A 16,778-nucleotide genomic window follows, 5' to 3' on the forward strand; every position below is an offset into this window, starting at 1 on the left:
AAACTGTCCTTTGCATTTTCAGCCTATGCTAAGCTCACCTTGGCCACAGTCCGCACTCAGAGCCTGTCTTTGTCACATACATTAGCACTATGAATATCTGTGGCACTATAATTAATAGTAGTTCTTTGTGAGTAGCTACAGAATGCCTCATTCAGAAGCACTGAAGAAATAGACAACATTAATACTTACCAGCATACACACAAACAGCAATAGCCATTTTAGTGAGAAACTTTACAGGATGGATTCTTCATGAATTCCACTCCGTCTACAGGCCAGAGCTACTTCATATCAGCCCTGTTGTCCCATGTTCATTGGTACTGTCTAGATTTCTGAGGAACTGTTTCAACTGGGAAGCCATTGTTTTGTCCCACAGAACCCAGACACATGCTTGTATGTCAGCCCCTGAGTAAATCAACTGTCTGGACTTAACTTCTATCTAAATCTAAAACCATGAACCTCAACCTCTGAAGCATAAGCATTAGGTCCATAAAGTTCTTTGCTCCAACCACTGGACTGAGACAAAGAGCCATGCTTTGACAGTGTGAGTTACACCTGAATTATGATTTATTTTTTTCAGCCAAGTGTTCGGCTCTATATAAGAAACAAAGATAAGAGTCTCTGTCTACAAAAGCTAACAGTGAAACATCAAAATGTGTGTGATCTGAGGCAGTACAGTACCAGATTTCTCATTTTTCCCCTCTACACGAGTGTGTGGCTGAAATCATTCATGGACTCAATGGCTGTTTGCAGCTGACTTCCTAGTTTGCATGCACACCGCTGATTCTTACTGAAATCTGATATGTAACAATCAGCAATGATCTCACAGCTGCTCCATCTGATGCAGAGAGGAATTCTGGCCTCACAGTAGCATCCTCTTCCCCAGGAGCTCCTTTGAGTCTCTATACAGTTCTCAAGGAAACATGGAATACTCCTGAGACAATACTTCCTTCTTTTGATGGGAGAGGATGGAAGCAGAGAGGAAGAGGAGTAGACAGTGATAAGGAGTGGCAAGGTACATGTACAGCATGGCCTCAGTGATTCATAACTTTGTCACTTCTCCACTGGACTACAGCAATGTGATATACCAACCTGGGCATGAAGCCTTTCGTGCTTAGGAAACTCCAACTAATACAAAACACTTCATTGCATCTCTTCAGCAATACAGGCTACTGTGAGCACATCAAACCTGTCCTTTGCTCTCTACACTGACCTCCCATAGAATTTTGAACTAAGTCCAAAGTCTCAGTTCTTATCCTCAAGGTGCTTCACGGCTTGAGCCCAGGATATGTAAACAACTACATTCCTCAGCACAATGGACCCCTCTACAATAAGGGCAAAGTTTGTCCATCCAGGAGACAGAACTTTCTTTGGGGCTGGTCTGGTCTGAGCCTGTGAAGTGAACTCCCCCCAGGAAGTATGCCACTGCATACCTCACCGCTGTTTGCTCCAAGACCAAGGCACATTTCTTTAACCTTGCCTTCTCTAACATAAACATATAGCCACGTCCATAGTTTAAAAAAAATTCCCCCTTCCTCCAGCTAAAAAAACCCACAACCCTCTCTCAAAACAAGACACTCTAGTACACGCGCTTCTCCCCCGGGGACAGGATGAAAGAATAAACAACATGTGGCAGTCATGTTACTTAATGCATGACTTAGGTGCTCAGATACTATGGTAATGAGTGTGGTATAAGAACCTTTACAGAATAGATAGGATCACCATGATATCTGGGTGCCAACAAAATTAAGCAACATTCAGTCTGAAGGACTGCATTTTCCACTGCTCCCGCATAGTCTGTGTCGTGCACACATGGATTTGTGTATGTGTCTATTTTATTTATTTATTTAGCTTTACAATGATAAAAAGATTTCTACCTAAAGCTCTTGGCACCCTAACATATTCAGTTAATTACACAATACTAGCAAATCCCAGAAGCATTAAAATAATCATTGTAACAGGAACTCAGACAGCCAGGCACCTACAGAAATTCACTGATGTTCAGAGCAGTGTTGCTGGGACTTTATCAAGTGTCACTGTGGTAGGAAGGCAGCTGGAAAGTGATGGGTCTTCCATTTTTTCTCTGAATGAATCAAAACATTGAATAATTGATCTGAACTCAAAACATGAACCATCTGCAGCTGCAGCCTGTGCGGTTTGAGGGGGAGGGCGATGACCTAATCACTTATGACCCTGTTTTTGTATCCAACAACTGCATCAAATTGAGTATTCTGCAGTTTGTACAGTGCTGCCATGACACGCTCTGGAAGAATGCTGGAAGAGAGATTGAAACATTAAATTGAAATAATGATGAGAGACTTTAAAAGAATTAAGTAGCCCAAAGATATGTTATTCCTAGAGTGCAGCCCCATTCCACCACAATCTGCCTCCCTTCATGGGGATTCCAAGGGCCTGTGCAGCATTCCATGGTGACATGGCTCTGTTGCTGGAGGCTCAGGGATGCTCTTGTGCTTCTGCTCAATGATTTGTATACTGGATGCACTCTTTCTCCCACAGGGCAGCAAACCCTCACACCCTGTTGTTATGTTTTGGTGGCAGCTCCGTGAAGATTGTCCGGTGAAGTTTCCTCCCTCTAGCGTTCCTCCCATGGATTTTTGCATGTCTGGTTACTATTGGGCCCCAAGAAAATAAGGTAAGTAATTTCATTTTTAAAAATTCTTGATTTAGGCTCTCTCAGTGGCTGTTAGTGGCTTTGGTGGGACCCTAAACCCTGAATCTCTAGCCTTCAGAAGCTTTGAGCTTATGTGACTGATCTTATAAGCCACCTTTGAAACTTATCTAATAATAACCTTTTCTGTACAGTTGCCAAAAATTTGTAACTCTGTCTGTCCCCACTGCTGCATGCACATTTTAGCCATGTTAGCTCTCTTATTACTCAATATAATGAGGGCTTTTAGCTCATAAATCTAAAATGGTAAAAATGAGCCAACATTCTAGTCCTTTTTGGAACGGTACTAATCACAGCACATTAATGAACCGTTAATGCACTTCAGCAGGGTCCACGTAGACAGTCTGCAGCAGGGTAGTGTCACACCCTAACAAAAAGTTAGGATTTCTCAGATCAAATGTTCGTGGACACATCTAGCCAAAAGAAACCATATTCTCCTGAGACTAAGGGCTGGTCTACACTGAAAAATAACATCAGTATAGCTAAGTCTTTCAGGAGTGTGAAAAATCTGCACCCGAGACACACTGTTAAGCTGACCTAACCTTGAGGGTAGACAGCACTAAGTTGACAGAAGAATTCTTCCATCAACTTAGATATCACCGCTTGGGGAGGTGGATTATCTATGCCAATGGGAGAACCTCTCCCCTCACTGTAATAAGTGTCTACACGTAAGTGCTACAATGGCAGCGGTGCGACTGTGGCATTTTAAAAGTAGACGTAGCCAAAGACCTTTTCTGTGGGGTGTGACGTCAGTTTGTTAAGGATCCTATGCTCTACTGTCAGCGGTGTTTCATCAAACAGCAAAATGGTTAATTGGAAATGTTATTCTGAATTAGCCAATTTGACATGCAGTACCTGGTGCTGGATCTGCACTCTGGGGCAAATCCTGTAACCAGGCTGGATGTTGGGCAGATGTGCAAGGGGATGTATAGGGGAGAAATCCTGCTTCCGAGGCTGTGGAGCAGTTTTGGAGCCATTTCGCAGAAGCTACTTTAGCTTTTATGAGACTGATGGCCTGGAAGGTTGAAATGTGGGTCAGGAAGATTGTGACGCAGCAGGATCTTTGGCACCACTTCTGACCTTCTCCCAAGATGCCCATGCCTCACGCTCTGGTCACTGATGCGAGTGGGGCACCATGCTCTGCAGAAAGCGCATCTTCCCCTGCATATCCCCGAACACCTCTAACCACAAATCCGTCCCTCTGTGCACTTATAACCACATTGGTTCCACTGCAAAAGGGGCCCCTCTGAGCCAGTGAGACGGGGACTCAGCTAACCCTTTTTTGTGTAAGAGCTATTAGTATCATTGCAGAGAGAGACAATGTCCTGACTTAAGCTATTTTGTGACAGTGCTATTGTTATATTTTAAAACAGTGAATAATAGCAATGTAGTGCTCGAGGAGGTCTTAAGTGGTCATTTTTCCATCTCCCCATGCTGAGGTAGGACCACGTACACCTAGACCAATCATGACATATGTTTGTCTAACCTGCTCCAAGGATGGGGATTTCACAACCTCCCTTTGTAACCTATTCTAGTATTTGACTAACCTTATAGTTTGAAAGCTTTCCATAATATCTAACCTAAATCTCCCTTGCTGGAGATTAAATTGACTATTTCTTTGCCTATCCTCGTTGCACATGGAGAACAATTGCTCACCCACCTCTTTAAGACAGCCCTTAGCATATCAGAAGACTGCTATCTTACTATATATTTTTTGTAAAACATTTTCTGGTGCAGATATGTGCTGTCACAGGAGAATAACAACTATCTGACATCAACATACTTATCAATGAAGATGGGGTGGTTTCGTTTTCTATTGATCACTTATCATTCAAGTGGCTTAGCAGCCTGACATACTTTCTTTTACTGATTTGGTTCCATTGTAATAAAATGAGTGTTTTTCTGAAACAAAACTTTAAGATAGAAAAAACCTTGATGTTTGCACATTCAGAAATAGTTATAACTAGAGTTTGTTTTCTATTATTTCCTGTACTTACTTTTCCATTATTAGACATATCTTCAGAAATGATGGAACAAAAATAATTTTCTGGTTGGTCAATATCCCCTCTAGCAGTTTATTTACAACCTTCTCTGGCTCCAAAACTTTCATTAATCTGAAATGAGAGGAACATGTTAAAAGTAGTGCTGAATATTATGGAATTAAAAGGGTCAATACAATTCAAACTAGGATGCTTTAAATACTGATGAACCAAGATAATACAAACATAACTACTAAATGGGTTAACTGACATTATGGAGCTGAGATACTATGTATTGATTATCTTCATTTTTACATAATTGAACAGCGCACCAGATCTGCAAATGAGTAAAGTGTAATAGTCAGAAAAGATACTGCTAAGGGAAGGGACTTGAGATTCCCACTGTTCAATGCTCTTCAAATCTTACCTTATACTTGGATTTTTGACAAAGCCAGTATTTATAAAAACAGGACAAAGGCATGATGTTTTTATTCCATCCTTTCCCAATGCAGAAAGTTCTTGTGTTAGGGCTTTATGAAATCCAACTGCAGCAAACTTGCTTGAACTGAAAGAGAATTACAAATGATCTGGCTGGAAAACAGTTCCCAATCCCAGTTACTTTTGACATAGGCAGAAAATTATCTGTCATGTAGCTCTACTGTATATACAATCCATCAGTAAGCTGTCAAGTAGGATCAGCTGGCTTAGTAACATCCTCTTACCAAGTTTTCCTCCTCAAGAGGCTGTGTTGCCTAGTGGCTAGAGCACTGGACTGGGATGCAGAGCTGCCACTGGCCTGCTAGGGGACCTTGGGCAAGTCATTTCACCTCCCTGTGCCTCAATTTCCCATTGGCTGGAGAAAACCTGTATATCAACTCCCTTTGATGTGGCCGGCTTAAACGCATTTTAGTAATTTCAGCACATCTGCATAATCCTTTGTGGGTTGACTGCACATACATTATGTAAGAATATTAATGATCAGTGAATTGCTAGTTTTCCAATGACATATCACATGAGACCTTTATATACAGATTATTATAACAATAGGGAGTTGGGGTACACTGAGCTGGTCAAAAGCCAGCTGAAATTCACTGCGAGATATCAGGGAGCCCCTTACCTTTTGGTACAGGCACACTGTTATGGTAATATGTACACATTTTGTACATGAGCACATACTTCTACAAGAATCTCTTAGAACTGGAATAGTATCTTTGGTGTTGGTTGTAAGGACAGTGGGAAACAAAGTTTTAAAAATGGCGAAGGAGATAGAAATTTGAAATCACATACCAGTAAGTCACCATGAAAGAAGCTACCAAGTGACCAGCTACTGAGGCAACAGTGACAATATGGCCATGATTGTTCTTCATCATTGCTGGCAGAAATGCTTTTGTAGTCTTGAAAATAGTTAAAAGAAAGAAAAAGTGTGTGTGACAGACAGCAACAGAACAAGTAAGAGAGAAATGTATTTTCTATATGGGTCACTGTTTAGTACATTTTAAAACAAAAGTATTTATTGTCTTTAAATAGTTTTAAAATATATTTTATTAAACTTAACACACTGACACTCTAGTGCAGGGGTGGCCAACCTAAGCCTGAGAAGGAGCAAGAATTTACCAATGTACATTGCCAAAGAGCCACAGTAATATGTCAGCAGCCCCTCATAAGCTCCCCCGCTCCCAACGCCTCCCACCTACTGGCAGCCCCACCGATCAGCACCTCCCCCTCCCTCCCCGCGCCTCCCAATCACCTTTTTCGTGGCGTGTAGGAGGCTCTGGGGGGGAGAAGTGAGGGCACGGCAGGCTCAGGGGAGGGGGCGGGAAGGGGTGGGGAGGGGGCGGGAAGGGGTAGAGTGGGGGCAGGCCTGTGGCAGAGCCAGGGATTGAGCAGCGAGCACCTCCCGGCACACTGGAAAGTTGGCGCCTGTAGCTCCAGCCCTGGAGTCGGCGCCTAGACAAGGAGCCGCATAACTTCTGAAGAGCCGCCCATGTGGCTCCGGAGCCAGAGGTTGGCCACCCCTGCTCTAGTGACATTTACCCAGTAATGAGCGAGAGTGTTGACCTCGAACATTTTTTGTATCTGCTGGTCCTGAGTTGAAAGCAGATCAGCAGTTGTAATCACTCCTGCATTATTCACCAAGATGTTAACATCTCCGATGTCTTTTTTCACCTTTTAAAAATTGAAGAATTTAAATACGTAGTTACACGCAGAGCTAGAAATTGTAGACTTGACAGTGTTATACCAATTAGTTTAGTTGTTTTTAACTTTTGAACTTCAGCCTATTGTAGAACTTTGCTTTTTGCAGAGGAGAAAAATCACCAGAAGAATCAGGATTCATCAGAGGAAATTATGCAAATTCTAAGTCCACCCCTAAGGAGCTCATTGCAGATTTGGGGCTTCAGTGTGACTCAATCTCCAGTATTGGAGCTACTTAGAGAGCTCTAAAAAACCAGATTCAAAAGATACTGAAAGTTACCCACATTAGTTTAACTCATCTGTAGAATTATAGTACTTTTACTACAAAATTCTATGTTTAAGTGCCCACGGTCTTCTTAGTACTGGACTAGATATTAAAAAAAAGGACGGTCCCTACTCCAAAGAGCTTACAAGGGGCAGATTCAGAAAAGGCATGATGTCTAGGAGGAAACACAAAGAAGGGCATTAGAATGGACATTTTTTTCCTTTTAATTATTGGTTAACTCCTCCTGCAGAAGGTGGTGGGAAAAGTGAGATTTTACTAATTATCTGAATGAGGTGAATGTGGTACTGTGATGATCAGGGGTCACACACCCCAACGGGAGAACAGAAGGTTTAAACCTCCCAAATGATCAGTAGAATGCATACTGTATTATTGTACTATACAAGCATATTGAGTAAGGTCTTATGAAAGCAGGTGATGCTCTGATCTTGACGGTCATTATGACTACATATCCAGATTAGGAGGTACGCTGGGAAACTGTTCAGAGGCAATTGGGAACTTGTATTAGGAAAGGGATTTTATCTACTATGGGAGTGTAAAGCCTGAGGCTGTCTCTGTATGTTTCGTTTCTGTGTAACTCGTATACATTCGCTCTCCCTTACTATTTCATCTTTGAATCTGTTTTTTCTGTTCAGTAAACATTTTGTTTATTTTCATCCCAAGCAGGTCCCTGTTGTGTAAATTGTGGAGTCTTCCAAAGTAAGCTGGTATCTGGCTTCATGCCTCCGGAGGCTGACAAACCAGAGGGGAAAAGTTTGAGTGTCTGATAGTGAAGAACTTGGGGAGGAGGGATCTGGGGGTACTTGGGACTGAAAGGGCTGTTGGTTTCACCCTGTAGGAGTAATTAGGCTGGCAGAAGCCAGCGTGAGATCTTATGCTTGTGCGCTGGCTACTGTTGTCAGGGATTGGAACCACAGCACAAAGGCCCACAAAGTTACAAGGAAGGTAGTGATGGAACCCCTTACTGGTGTGGGGGATCACCAAAACATCACAGGTACCCCCAGCTTCTCTTCCCCAGTCTTCACTGAAGCTGTAGCATGCTTGGGTAATCTTTGAAACATACACGTTACAGTCTTACCTTCTCTGCAGCACTGTAGATTTCTTCCCTTTTACTGCAATCCACCACAAAAGCATGAGCTGCGGCCCCCAGCCTTCTGCACTCTGCAGCTGTTTCCTCAATGCCATGCTATAAATGAAAAAGGGGAAAATCACAGATACTCAGCGGTGTCCGGACTGGATCATATTATTAGGGCACCAGTCGGTCCTCTAATTTTTCTCACCCCTAAGCATTGTAGCTATGTAGACCTATGTTTTAAGTACAGATCAGGCGTAAAAGTTTGCAGCCTGGGGGCATATTTTCCTGTTTTTTGTTAAATAGCTTTTTCTCTCCATTGATGCCATACAGCAATGGAAAACATTTTAAAAACAGGAAATATGGTGGCTGAACCATCAACATTGTCTGAGAGACTCAGGCGCAGGTGTAGAACCTGAAAATGCTTAAATTCCCTCCTTCCCCCAAATTGACTAGATTTTGAGATCATGGTGTCCCATTAAAAGAAAACAGAACAGACTGGTATGTTGACTGCAATTCCAGTTAATTGAATATTTATGTGAACCACAGCATAAAATCTTCCGAAGGGGCACAAACCCGTCCTTCTACTTACACCCAGCATACCAGTCAGTGCTCTGACTGCCATTTGAGGCAAATGCAGATGTCGAGCACTTGTGTGAATGTGGATGTAAGCCAGGGTCTGAGTGAACTCTCCCCTGCCATCTAGCGATGAACCGAGGGTAAAGACTTCAGGAGCAGTGCATCTCACCTACTCTGCCCAGGTGTTCCGCAGACAGAACTGCTTTGCCAACGGCATCAATTTTGGCTTTCTTGGGTTAAAATTCCCTTTAGTATTCAACCGGCAGAGCCTCAGAACAGGGCATCACAAAGGTGCCAGCAGTGGCAGAGATGACAACAGCAATAGCAAGCAGCGAGCGGTGGCAGATACAGCAGCAGCAGCAAGAGCAAGCAGTGGAAGAAGCAGCAGCGAGCAGCCAACAATGGCAGTAAGGCACTGCTCATTCATTTTCTGGTGTGGGAGGTAAACCCGCCCAAATGCAAACCTGGATTCTGGGGAACGTTACGGACCTCGGACAACAAATGCAAGTGGGGGAAAGGACTAAAGTGTGTTAAAGGAACACTCATTTGTGGGACTTCCACACTGCAAGGTGGGAAACTGAGGCAAAGGACGCTGCCCAATGTACTGTGTGGCAGATGTTTCTTTACGGTTAAGGTTAAGATTTTGTCACGGTGCTTTTTATTAAAAGTCACGGACAGGTCGTGGGCAATAAACAACAATTCCTAGAAGCCCGTGACCTGTCTGTGATTTTTACTAACGGGGGGATGACTGAAGGCTGAGCCTTGCAGGGGGTCGGGAGGAGAGATGCCAAGGCCCACTGTGGGACAGGGGAGGAGGTCCAGCACTGGCCACTGCCATGCTGACTGTTCTGGGGCCCCTGCTGCAGCCCCAGTGGCTCAGAGCTCTTGGGTCCCCACCACCTGCAGCGGCTGACTGCTCTGGGGTCCCCACCACCCATGGTGGCTCAGAGCTCCGGGGTCCCTGCCACCCCCAGCAGTTGAGAACTCTGGGTCTGGTGTCTCAAAGCTCCAGGTGCCATCGCTATCCATGGGGGCTGAGAGGTCTGGGTGCCCCTGCCACCCATGGCAGCTCAGAGCTCTGGGTGCCCCCACCGCATAGAACGGCTCAGAGATCCAGGGTCCCCTCCGGCTGAGAGCTCCAGCCCTGCTACGCCAGGGCTGGGTGGGGGCTTGAGCTGCTTCTGTTTAGTATTGTTAACAAGGGCCCCTAGATACTGAACCCATCCTTTACTGCTGCCAACACAACCAGGTAGAAGAGTTACATGTACAGTATATGTGTACATTTTAATCTAACCTCCTCTTTCTGATAAAAGACAATAATTTCAGGGTGGGGTGGTACTGGAGATGAAGTTTACTACATTACCTTATTGATGTCCCATAGAACCAATCTGCTTTGTCGATTGGCAAATTCATAAGCTGTAAGTCTCCCAATTCCATGACCAGCACCGGTAATGAGAACAAGCTCTCCACTGACAGACTTTCTTTTCACAGGAATGAAAAGCTTCACAAAAGCCTCTATGTAGGAGTAAATTATTATAAGTAAAAGCAACAAAAACTCCATAAAGAGGTTCATTTTTCTACAGACTTTCAGTACTTTGATTGACCCTGATGGTCACTATTTAAAACACTGTAGGTTATTTATTTTTCAGAGACCAGGAAGAGCTCCTCCACTGGAGACAGTGGCTGGAAAAACTGTTGTTGATGTGCACATGCCACTGAGAAAAGTTGTCTGCTGTGTCTGTAAAATTAACTACCTCACTGCCAAATCAATTACATTCAACCTGTTCAACAAGACACAGATGATTAGGACAGGGCTGAAACCTGCCTGGAATCTGTCTAACAAATAAGATTGTCTTTATTTTCATGTGTCTGCTGAAATATGACCTCGTGGGATTCAGATTAATAGATTATAAAGCCCGAAAGGACCACTGTGATCATCTAGTCTTCCCTCTTGTATAATACAGGGCATAGAACTATTTCAGAATTCACTGTTTACCCCAGAGCATATCTGTCATAAATATAAAGGGAAGGGTAAACCCCTTTGAAATCCCTCCTGGCCAGGGGAAAGCTCCTCTCACCTGTAAAGGGTTAAGAAGCTAAAGGTAACCTCGCTGGCACCTGACCAAAATGACCAATGAGGAGACAAGATACTTTCAAAAGCTGGGAGGGGGGAGAGAAACAAAGGGTGTGTGTCTGTCTATATGCTGGTTTCTGCCGGAGATAGACCAGGAATGGAGTCTTAGAACTTTTAGTAAGTAATCTAGCTAGGTATGTGTTAGATTATGATTTCTTTAAATGGCTGAGAAAAGGATTGTGCTGAATAGAATAACTATTTCTGTCTGTATATCTTTTTTGTAACTTAAGGTTTTGCCTAGAGGGGTTCTCTATGTTTTTGAATCTAATTACCCTGTAAGATATCTACCATCCTGATTTTACAGGGGGGATTTCTTCATTTCTATTTACTTCTATTTTTTATTAAAAGTCTTCTTGTAAGAAACTGAATGCTTTTTCATTGTTCTCAGATCCAAGGGTTTGGGTCTGTGGTCACCTATGCAAATTGGTGAGGCTTTTTATCCAACATTTCCCAGGAAAGGGGGTGTGTGCAAGTGTTGGGAGGATTGTTCATTGTTCTTAAGATCCAAGGGTCTGGGTCTGTAGTCACCTAGGCAAATTGGTGAGGCTTTTTACCAAACCTTGTCCAGGAAGTGGGGTGCAAGGTTTTGGGAAGTATTTTGGGGGGAAGGACGCGTCCAAACAGCTCTTTCCCAGTAACCAGTATTAGTTTGGTGGTGGTAGCGGCCAGTCCAAGGACAACGGGTGGAATATTTTGTACCTTGGGGAAGTTTTGACCTAAGCTGGTAAAGATAAGTTTAGGAGGTTTTTCATGCAGGTCCCATAGTGGTGGGATTAACCTGAAATCATTTTGAGATCCAGTTGAGATTTTTTGAACTAGAAATACAGATTTTAAAAAGGAAATTTTTTTTTCCTTTGGAAAGGAAGTCCAGAAAGCAGCTGAAACTGAAAGCAGCTTGTTTTTTCTCTGCTTTGTGGCCAAGCAGAGACAAAAGGGGATTATCTTGTGAATTGCAGGTTTTCTTCGCCTGGAGGCAGGGTACTTAACTCCTGCAGGGAAATTCACAGTCTTCCAACCCAGAGTTTTTTTTTCTTTTCTTCCTAAAAGTAAATAGGGGGTGTGTGTTCTACCCATTTGCTTTTTCTTTGGGCTGGGTAAGCAGGTTTCCAAGTAGTTGGAGGTTTTTTGCTTTAATTTGGGCCCAGAGCAGAGACAAGGGAATTGTCTTTTTCTGTAGGCTGACAATCACTATCAGAGAATAGGTATTCTATTCCAGCACAGCAAAATTTTACAGCCAAGTTTTGTTTGTTTATTTCTAAACCTCGGGTGTAAAGTTAGTTAAAAACAGAGAGGTTAGAATGACCAAATCCGCAGCTCGACTACAGCTGGAATTAGCCAAATTTCAGGCTGAGGAAAGACAAAGGGAACATGAAAGACAGATAGAACTCATGCGGCTGAAGAAGGAGGAGAAGGAAGCAGAGAGGAAGCATGTTAAGGAGGAGAAGGAAAAAGAGAGGAAGCATGTGGAGGAGGTGGAGAGGATAAAGGCCCGGCAGAATATACCAACAAACCCCAGCAATCCTTCTCCAGGTACCACTTCCCATCCCAGAAAGTTCCCCACCTACAAGGCAGGTGATGATACTGAGGCCTTCTTAGAAAACTTCGAAAGGGCCTGCCTTGGGTACAACATCTCTACTGACCAATACATGGTAGAGTTGAGGCCGCAGCTCAGTGGACCCTTAGCTGAGGTGGCAGCTGAAATGCCTAAAGAACACATGAACAAGTATGAACTGTTTAAATCCAAGGCGAGAGTCAGAATGGGGATAACACCCGAGCAGTCTCGTCGGAGGTTCCGAGCCCTAAGGTGGAAACCAGACATGTCATTTACCCGACATGCCAACCACATTGTGAAACATTGGGATGCCTGGATATCAGGAGCAAGTGTTGAATCTCCAGAAAATTTGCCCTTCCTAATGCAAATGGAACAATTCTTAGAGGGTGTTCCTGAGGAAATAGAAAGATACATCCTAGATGGGAAACCCAAAACTGTAATCGAGGCAGGAGAGATTGGAGCCAGATGGGTGGAGGTGGCAGAGAAGAAGAAAACTGGTCGCAGTTGGAGCGGAGACCAGAAGGGACCACCCCAGACCACACCCTATTACTGGGGGCCGCCCAAGGCCTCACCTACCTCCCAAAGAACCCTCCAGACCCCTTATCGTCCCGCCACCCCGTTCTCCAGCAACCCTCCTCGCCCCAGTGACCCGTCAGATGTTTTAAATGTAACGAGCTGGGGCATGTAAAGGCCAACTGCCCCAAGAACCCCAACAGATTACAGTTCATTGCACCGGAATCACACCAGAGGTCCACAGGCCCAGATACCTCCCAGATACCCTTGGAGCGGAGGGAAACTGTGAGTGTGGGCGGGAAGAAGGTCACCGCGTGGAGGGACACCGGAGCACAAGTGTCAGCTATCCATGCTTCCTTAGTGGACCCCAATTTAATCAACCCAGAGATCCAAGTGACGATTCAACCCTTCAAGTCCAACTCTTTCAATTTGCCTACAGCCAAGTTGCCTGTCCAGTACAAGGGCTGGTCAGGAATGTGGACTTTTGCAGTCTATGATGATTATCCCATCCCCATGCTGTTGGGGGAAGACTTGGCCAATCATGTGAAGCGGGCCAAGAGGGTGGGAACGGTCACCCGCAGCCAGGCTAAACAAGCCGTGAGGCCTAGCTCTGTTCCAGAAACTTCTATCAGGACCCGGTCAGAGGTGATGGACCCGGACCCCAGGCCAATGTCTGCAACAGCAGTAGTGGATCCAGTCCCAGAGACCCAGATGGAACCAGTCCCAGAACTGGAACCAGCTGAACAACCAACACCAGACCCCGTGTCAGCACTGAATCCAGTACTTGCAACCTCAACACCAGAGGGCCCCACCGAACCTGAACTGGCAGCAGCCGATAACCCTACACAAGAGGCTCAGCCAGAACCTGAATCCCAACATAGTGCACCAGCGGAGAGCGGTTCACAGTCAACAGAAACAGCTCCATCCCCTATATCGCTTCCCGAGGGACCAAGCCTAGGTCCCCAATCCAATGAGGAACTGATGTCTCCAGCATCAAGGGAACAGTTCCAGACCGAACAGGAAGCAGATGAAAGCCTCCAGAGAGCTTGGACGGCGGCACGGAGCAACCCACCACCTCTCAGCTCTTCTAATCGATCCAGGTTTGTTGTAGAAAGAGGACTTTTATACAAGGAAACTCTTTCTGGGGGACACCAGGAAGACTGGCATCCTCAGAGACAGTTGGTAGTTCCAACTAAATACCGGGCCAAGCTCTTGAGCTTAGCCCACGATCACCCTCGTGGCCATGCTGGGGTGAACAGGACCAAAGACCGTTTGGGGGGGTCATTCCACTGGGAGGGAATGGGCAAGGATGTTTCTACCTATGTCCAGTCTTGTGAGGTGTGCCAAAGAGTGGGAAAACCCCAAGACCAGGTCAAAGCCCCTCTCCAGCTACTCCCCATCATTGAAGTTCCATTTCAGCGAGTAGCTGAAACATCTGTACCCTACAGTTCATGCTGGTAAAGATAAGCTTAGGAGGTTTTTCATGCAGGTCCCCACATCTGTACCCTAGAGTTCAGAGTGGGGGAGGAACCTTGACAATATCTTTTACAAAAACATCCAATCTTGATTTTAAAATTTCCAATGATGGAGAATCCACTACAGCCCTTTGTAAATGTTCAAGTGATTAATTCCCTCATTGTTAAATATGATTTTGAGTTTGAATTTGTCTAGCTTCAACTTTCAGCCATTGGATCTTGTTATAACTTTCTCTGCTAGACTGCTAGAAGAGCCATCTATTACCAAACTTCTGTTCCCCATTTAGGTATTTACAGACTATGATTAAGTCACCTGTAACCTTTTCTTTAAGTGAAATAGAGCATGCTCTTCTTGAGCCTCTCTCTGTGAAGCACAGTTTTTTAATCCTTTAATCATTCTTGTGGCTGTTCTCTGAAACCTCTTTAATTTATCAACATCCTTCTTGAATTGGGGAATCAGAACTGAGTCTGGTATGACTGTTCCACTATTTTGCTGGAGATCAATGACTGGCTGATAGGCCTTTAACTCCCCAGATAATTAAGGAATCTTTAATTATTTAGTTCCAGGGTAGATGGTGATATTACATTGCATTGTAATGTGATGATTCAATGTCTCAACATGAAAGCAAAAAATTTGCAGTGGGTTTTTTTAGGTTTTCAGACTAAATACAAATATAAGGGAATGTTAAAGGGGGAAGTAGAAGTCTGTGTATGCTCTTGATTTAGGGGAGTCCCAGATATTGCCAGGTATTACCAACCTCAAGTGTTCAAAAATCATGAGATTGTCTTAAAAATTGTGAAATTGTAAATAATACACCTTTTTCTTTGCCTTTTGATTACAACTCACCTATGTTTTCAAGCTTTTCTCTGCAATCATGAGAGTTAGAAACTTATTATTTCATAAATTATTTACTTTTTGTTTAACCATTACAGCTACAAAGACTAGTCATCGACCAGGACTCTTGCACTAGGTCAGGGGTGGGCAAACTTTTTGGGCCACTTCGGGGTTGTGAAACGGTATGGAAGGCTGGGTAGGGAAGGCGCGCTCAGTGTGGGCTGGCTGTCCAGCGCAAGGCCACGGGACAGGAGTAGGAATGGTGAAGCTGCCACGCCTTCGCTGCCCTCATGCCCCGCTAGCCCTCGTACCCATGCAGACGCACCTGCCCCTGGGGGCCTGCTGAGTAAGTTTGCCAGGCATTCAGTTTTTGACTTGGCTGTGAGAAGTCTCGTGGGTGGTGCAGCACAGACCCGGGGCTAAGGCAGGCTCCCTACCTGCCCTAGCTCCGCACAGCTCCAAGAGGCAGCTGCAAGCTCCTTGTGGCCCCTAGGCACAGGGGCGGCCAGGGAGGCTCCACAGGCTGCTTCATCCCTTAGTGCTGGCTCCGCAGCTCTCATCGGCCTGGAACCACGAGGGCAGTGCGTGGAGCCTCTCATGTGCCATGGGGCTGCACGGCAGGGACCTGGTGGCTGCTTCCTTGGAGCCATGGTAAGCGCCACCGGAACCCTGCACCCACACCCAAACCCCAACCCCCTGTGCCACCCCGGAGTCCCCTCCTGCACCCAAACTCTCTCCTGGAGCCCGCACCCCCCCCAACACCCTGCCCCAGCCCTGAGCCCCCTCCTGTACCCCAAAGCCCTCATCCCCGGCCCCACCCCAGAGCCCACACCCCCTCCCGCACCTCAAACCCCTCATCCCCACCCAGAACCCTCACCTAAACCCACTGCCACAGCCTGGAGTCCCCTCCTTCACCCAAAAGCCCTCATCCCCCCCCAGAACCCTCACCTAACCCCCCACCCCAGCCCGGAGCCCCCTCCTTCACCCAAAAGCCCTCATCCCCAGCCTCACACCCCCTCCCGCACCTCAAACCCCTCATCCCCCCCAGAACCCTCACCTAACCCCCCGCCTCAGCTTGGAGCCCCCTCCTTCACCCAAAAGCCCTCATCCCCAGCCCCACACCTCAAACCCCTCATCCCCACCCAGAGCCCTCACCTAACCCCCCACCCCAGCCCGGAGCCCCCTCCTTCACCCAAAAGCCCTCATCCCCAGCCCCACACCTCAAACCCCTCATCCCCACCCAGAGCCCTCACCTAACCCCCCACCCCAGCCCGGAGCCCCCTCCTTCACCCAAAAGCCCTCATCCCCAGCCTCACACCCCCTCCCGCACCTCAAACCCCTCATCCCCCCCCAGAACCCTCACCTAAACCCACTGCCACAGCCCGGAGCCCCCTCCTTCACCCAAAAGCCCTCATCCCCAGCCCCACACCTCAAACCCCTCATCCCCACCCAGAGCCCTCACCTAACCCCCCGCCCC

General features: G+C 45.8%; 1 protein-coding gene across 2 annotated transcripts; it reads right to left on the reverse strand.

The window, feature by feature from the left end:
* Positions 1-559: 559 nt before the first annotated feature.
* LOC140910210 (estradiol 17-beta-dehydrogenase 11) lies at positions 560-15,977 on the reverse strand. Of its 2 annotated transcripts, none has more exons than XM_073340629.1 (7): positions 15,739-15,977; positions 8,220-8,327; positions 6,700-6,831; positions 5,953-6,059; positions 5,093-5,230; positions 4,684-4,800; positions 560-2,271 (listed from the first exon to the last, which is right to left on the reverse strand). In XM_073340629.1, the coding sequence occupies exons 1-7, from the start codon at positions 15,949-15,951 to the stop codon at positions 2,175-2,177; spliced, it is 912 nt and encodes a 303-aa protein (XP_073196730.1). In that variant the 5' UTR covers positions 15,952-15,977; the 3' UTR covers positions 560-2,174. The 2 variants fall into 2 exon arrangements, with proteins under 2 accessions (XP_073196730.1, XP_073196731.1); XM_073340630.1 differs by lacking the exon at positions 15,739-15,977 and adding an exon at positions 10,156-10,837.
* Positions 15,978-16,778: the final 801 nt, after the last annotated feature.

Source organism: Lepidochelys kempii, chromosome 4 (genome assembly GCF_965140285.1).
Source record: "Lepidochelys kempii isolate rLepKem1 chromosome 4, rLepKem1.hap1, whole genome shotgun sequence".
NCBI classification, from domain to species: domain Eukaryota; kingdom Metazoa; phylum Chordata; order Testudines; family Cheloniidae; genus Lepidochelys; species Lepidochelys kempii.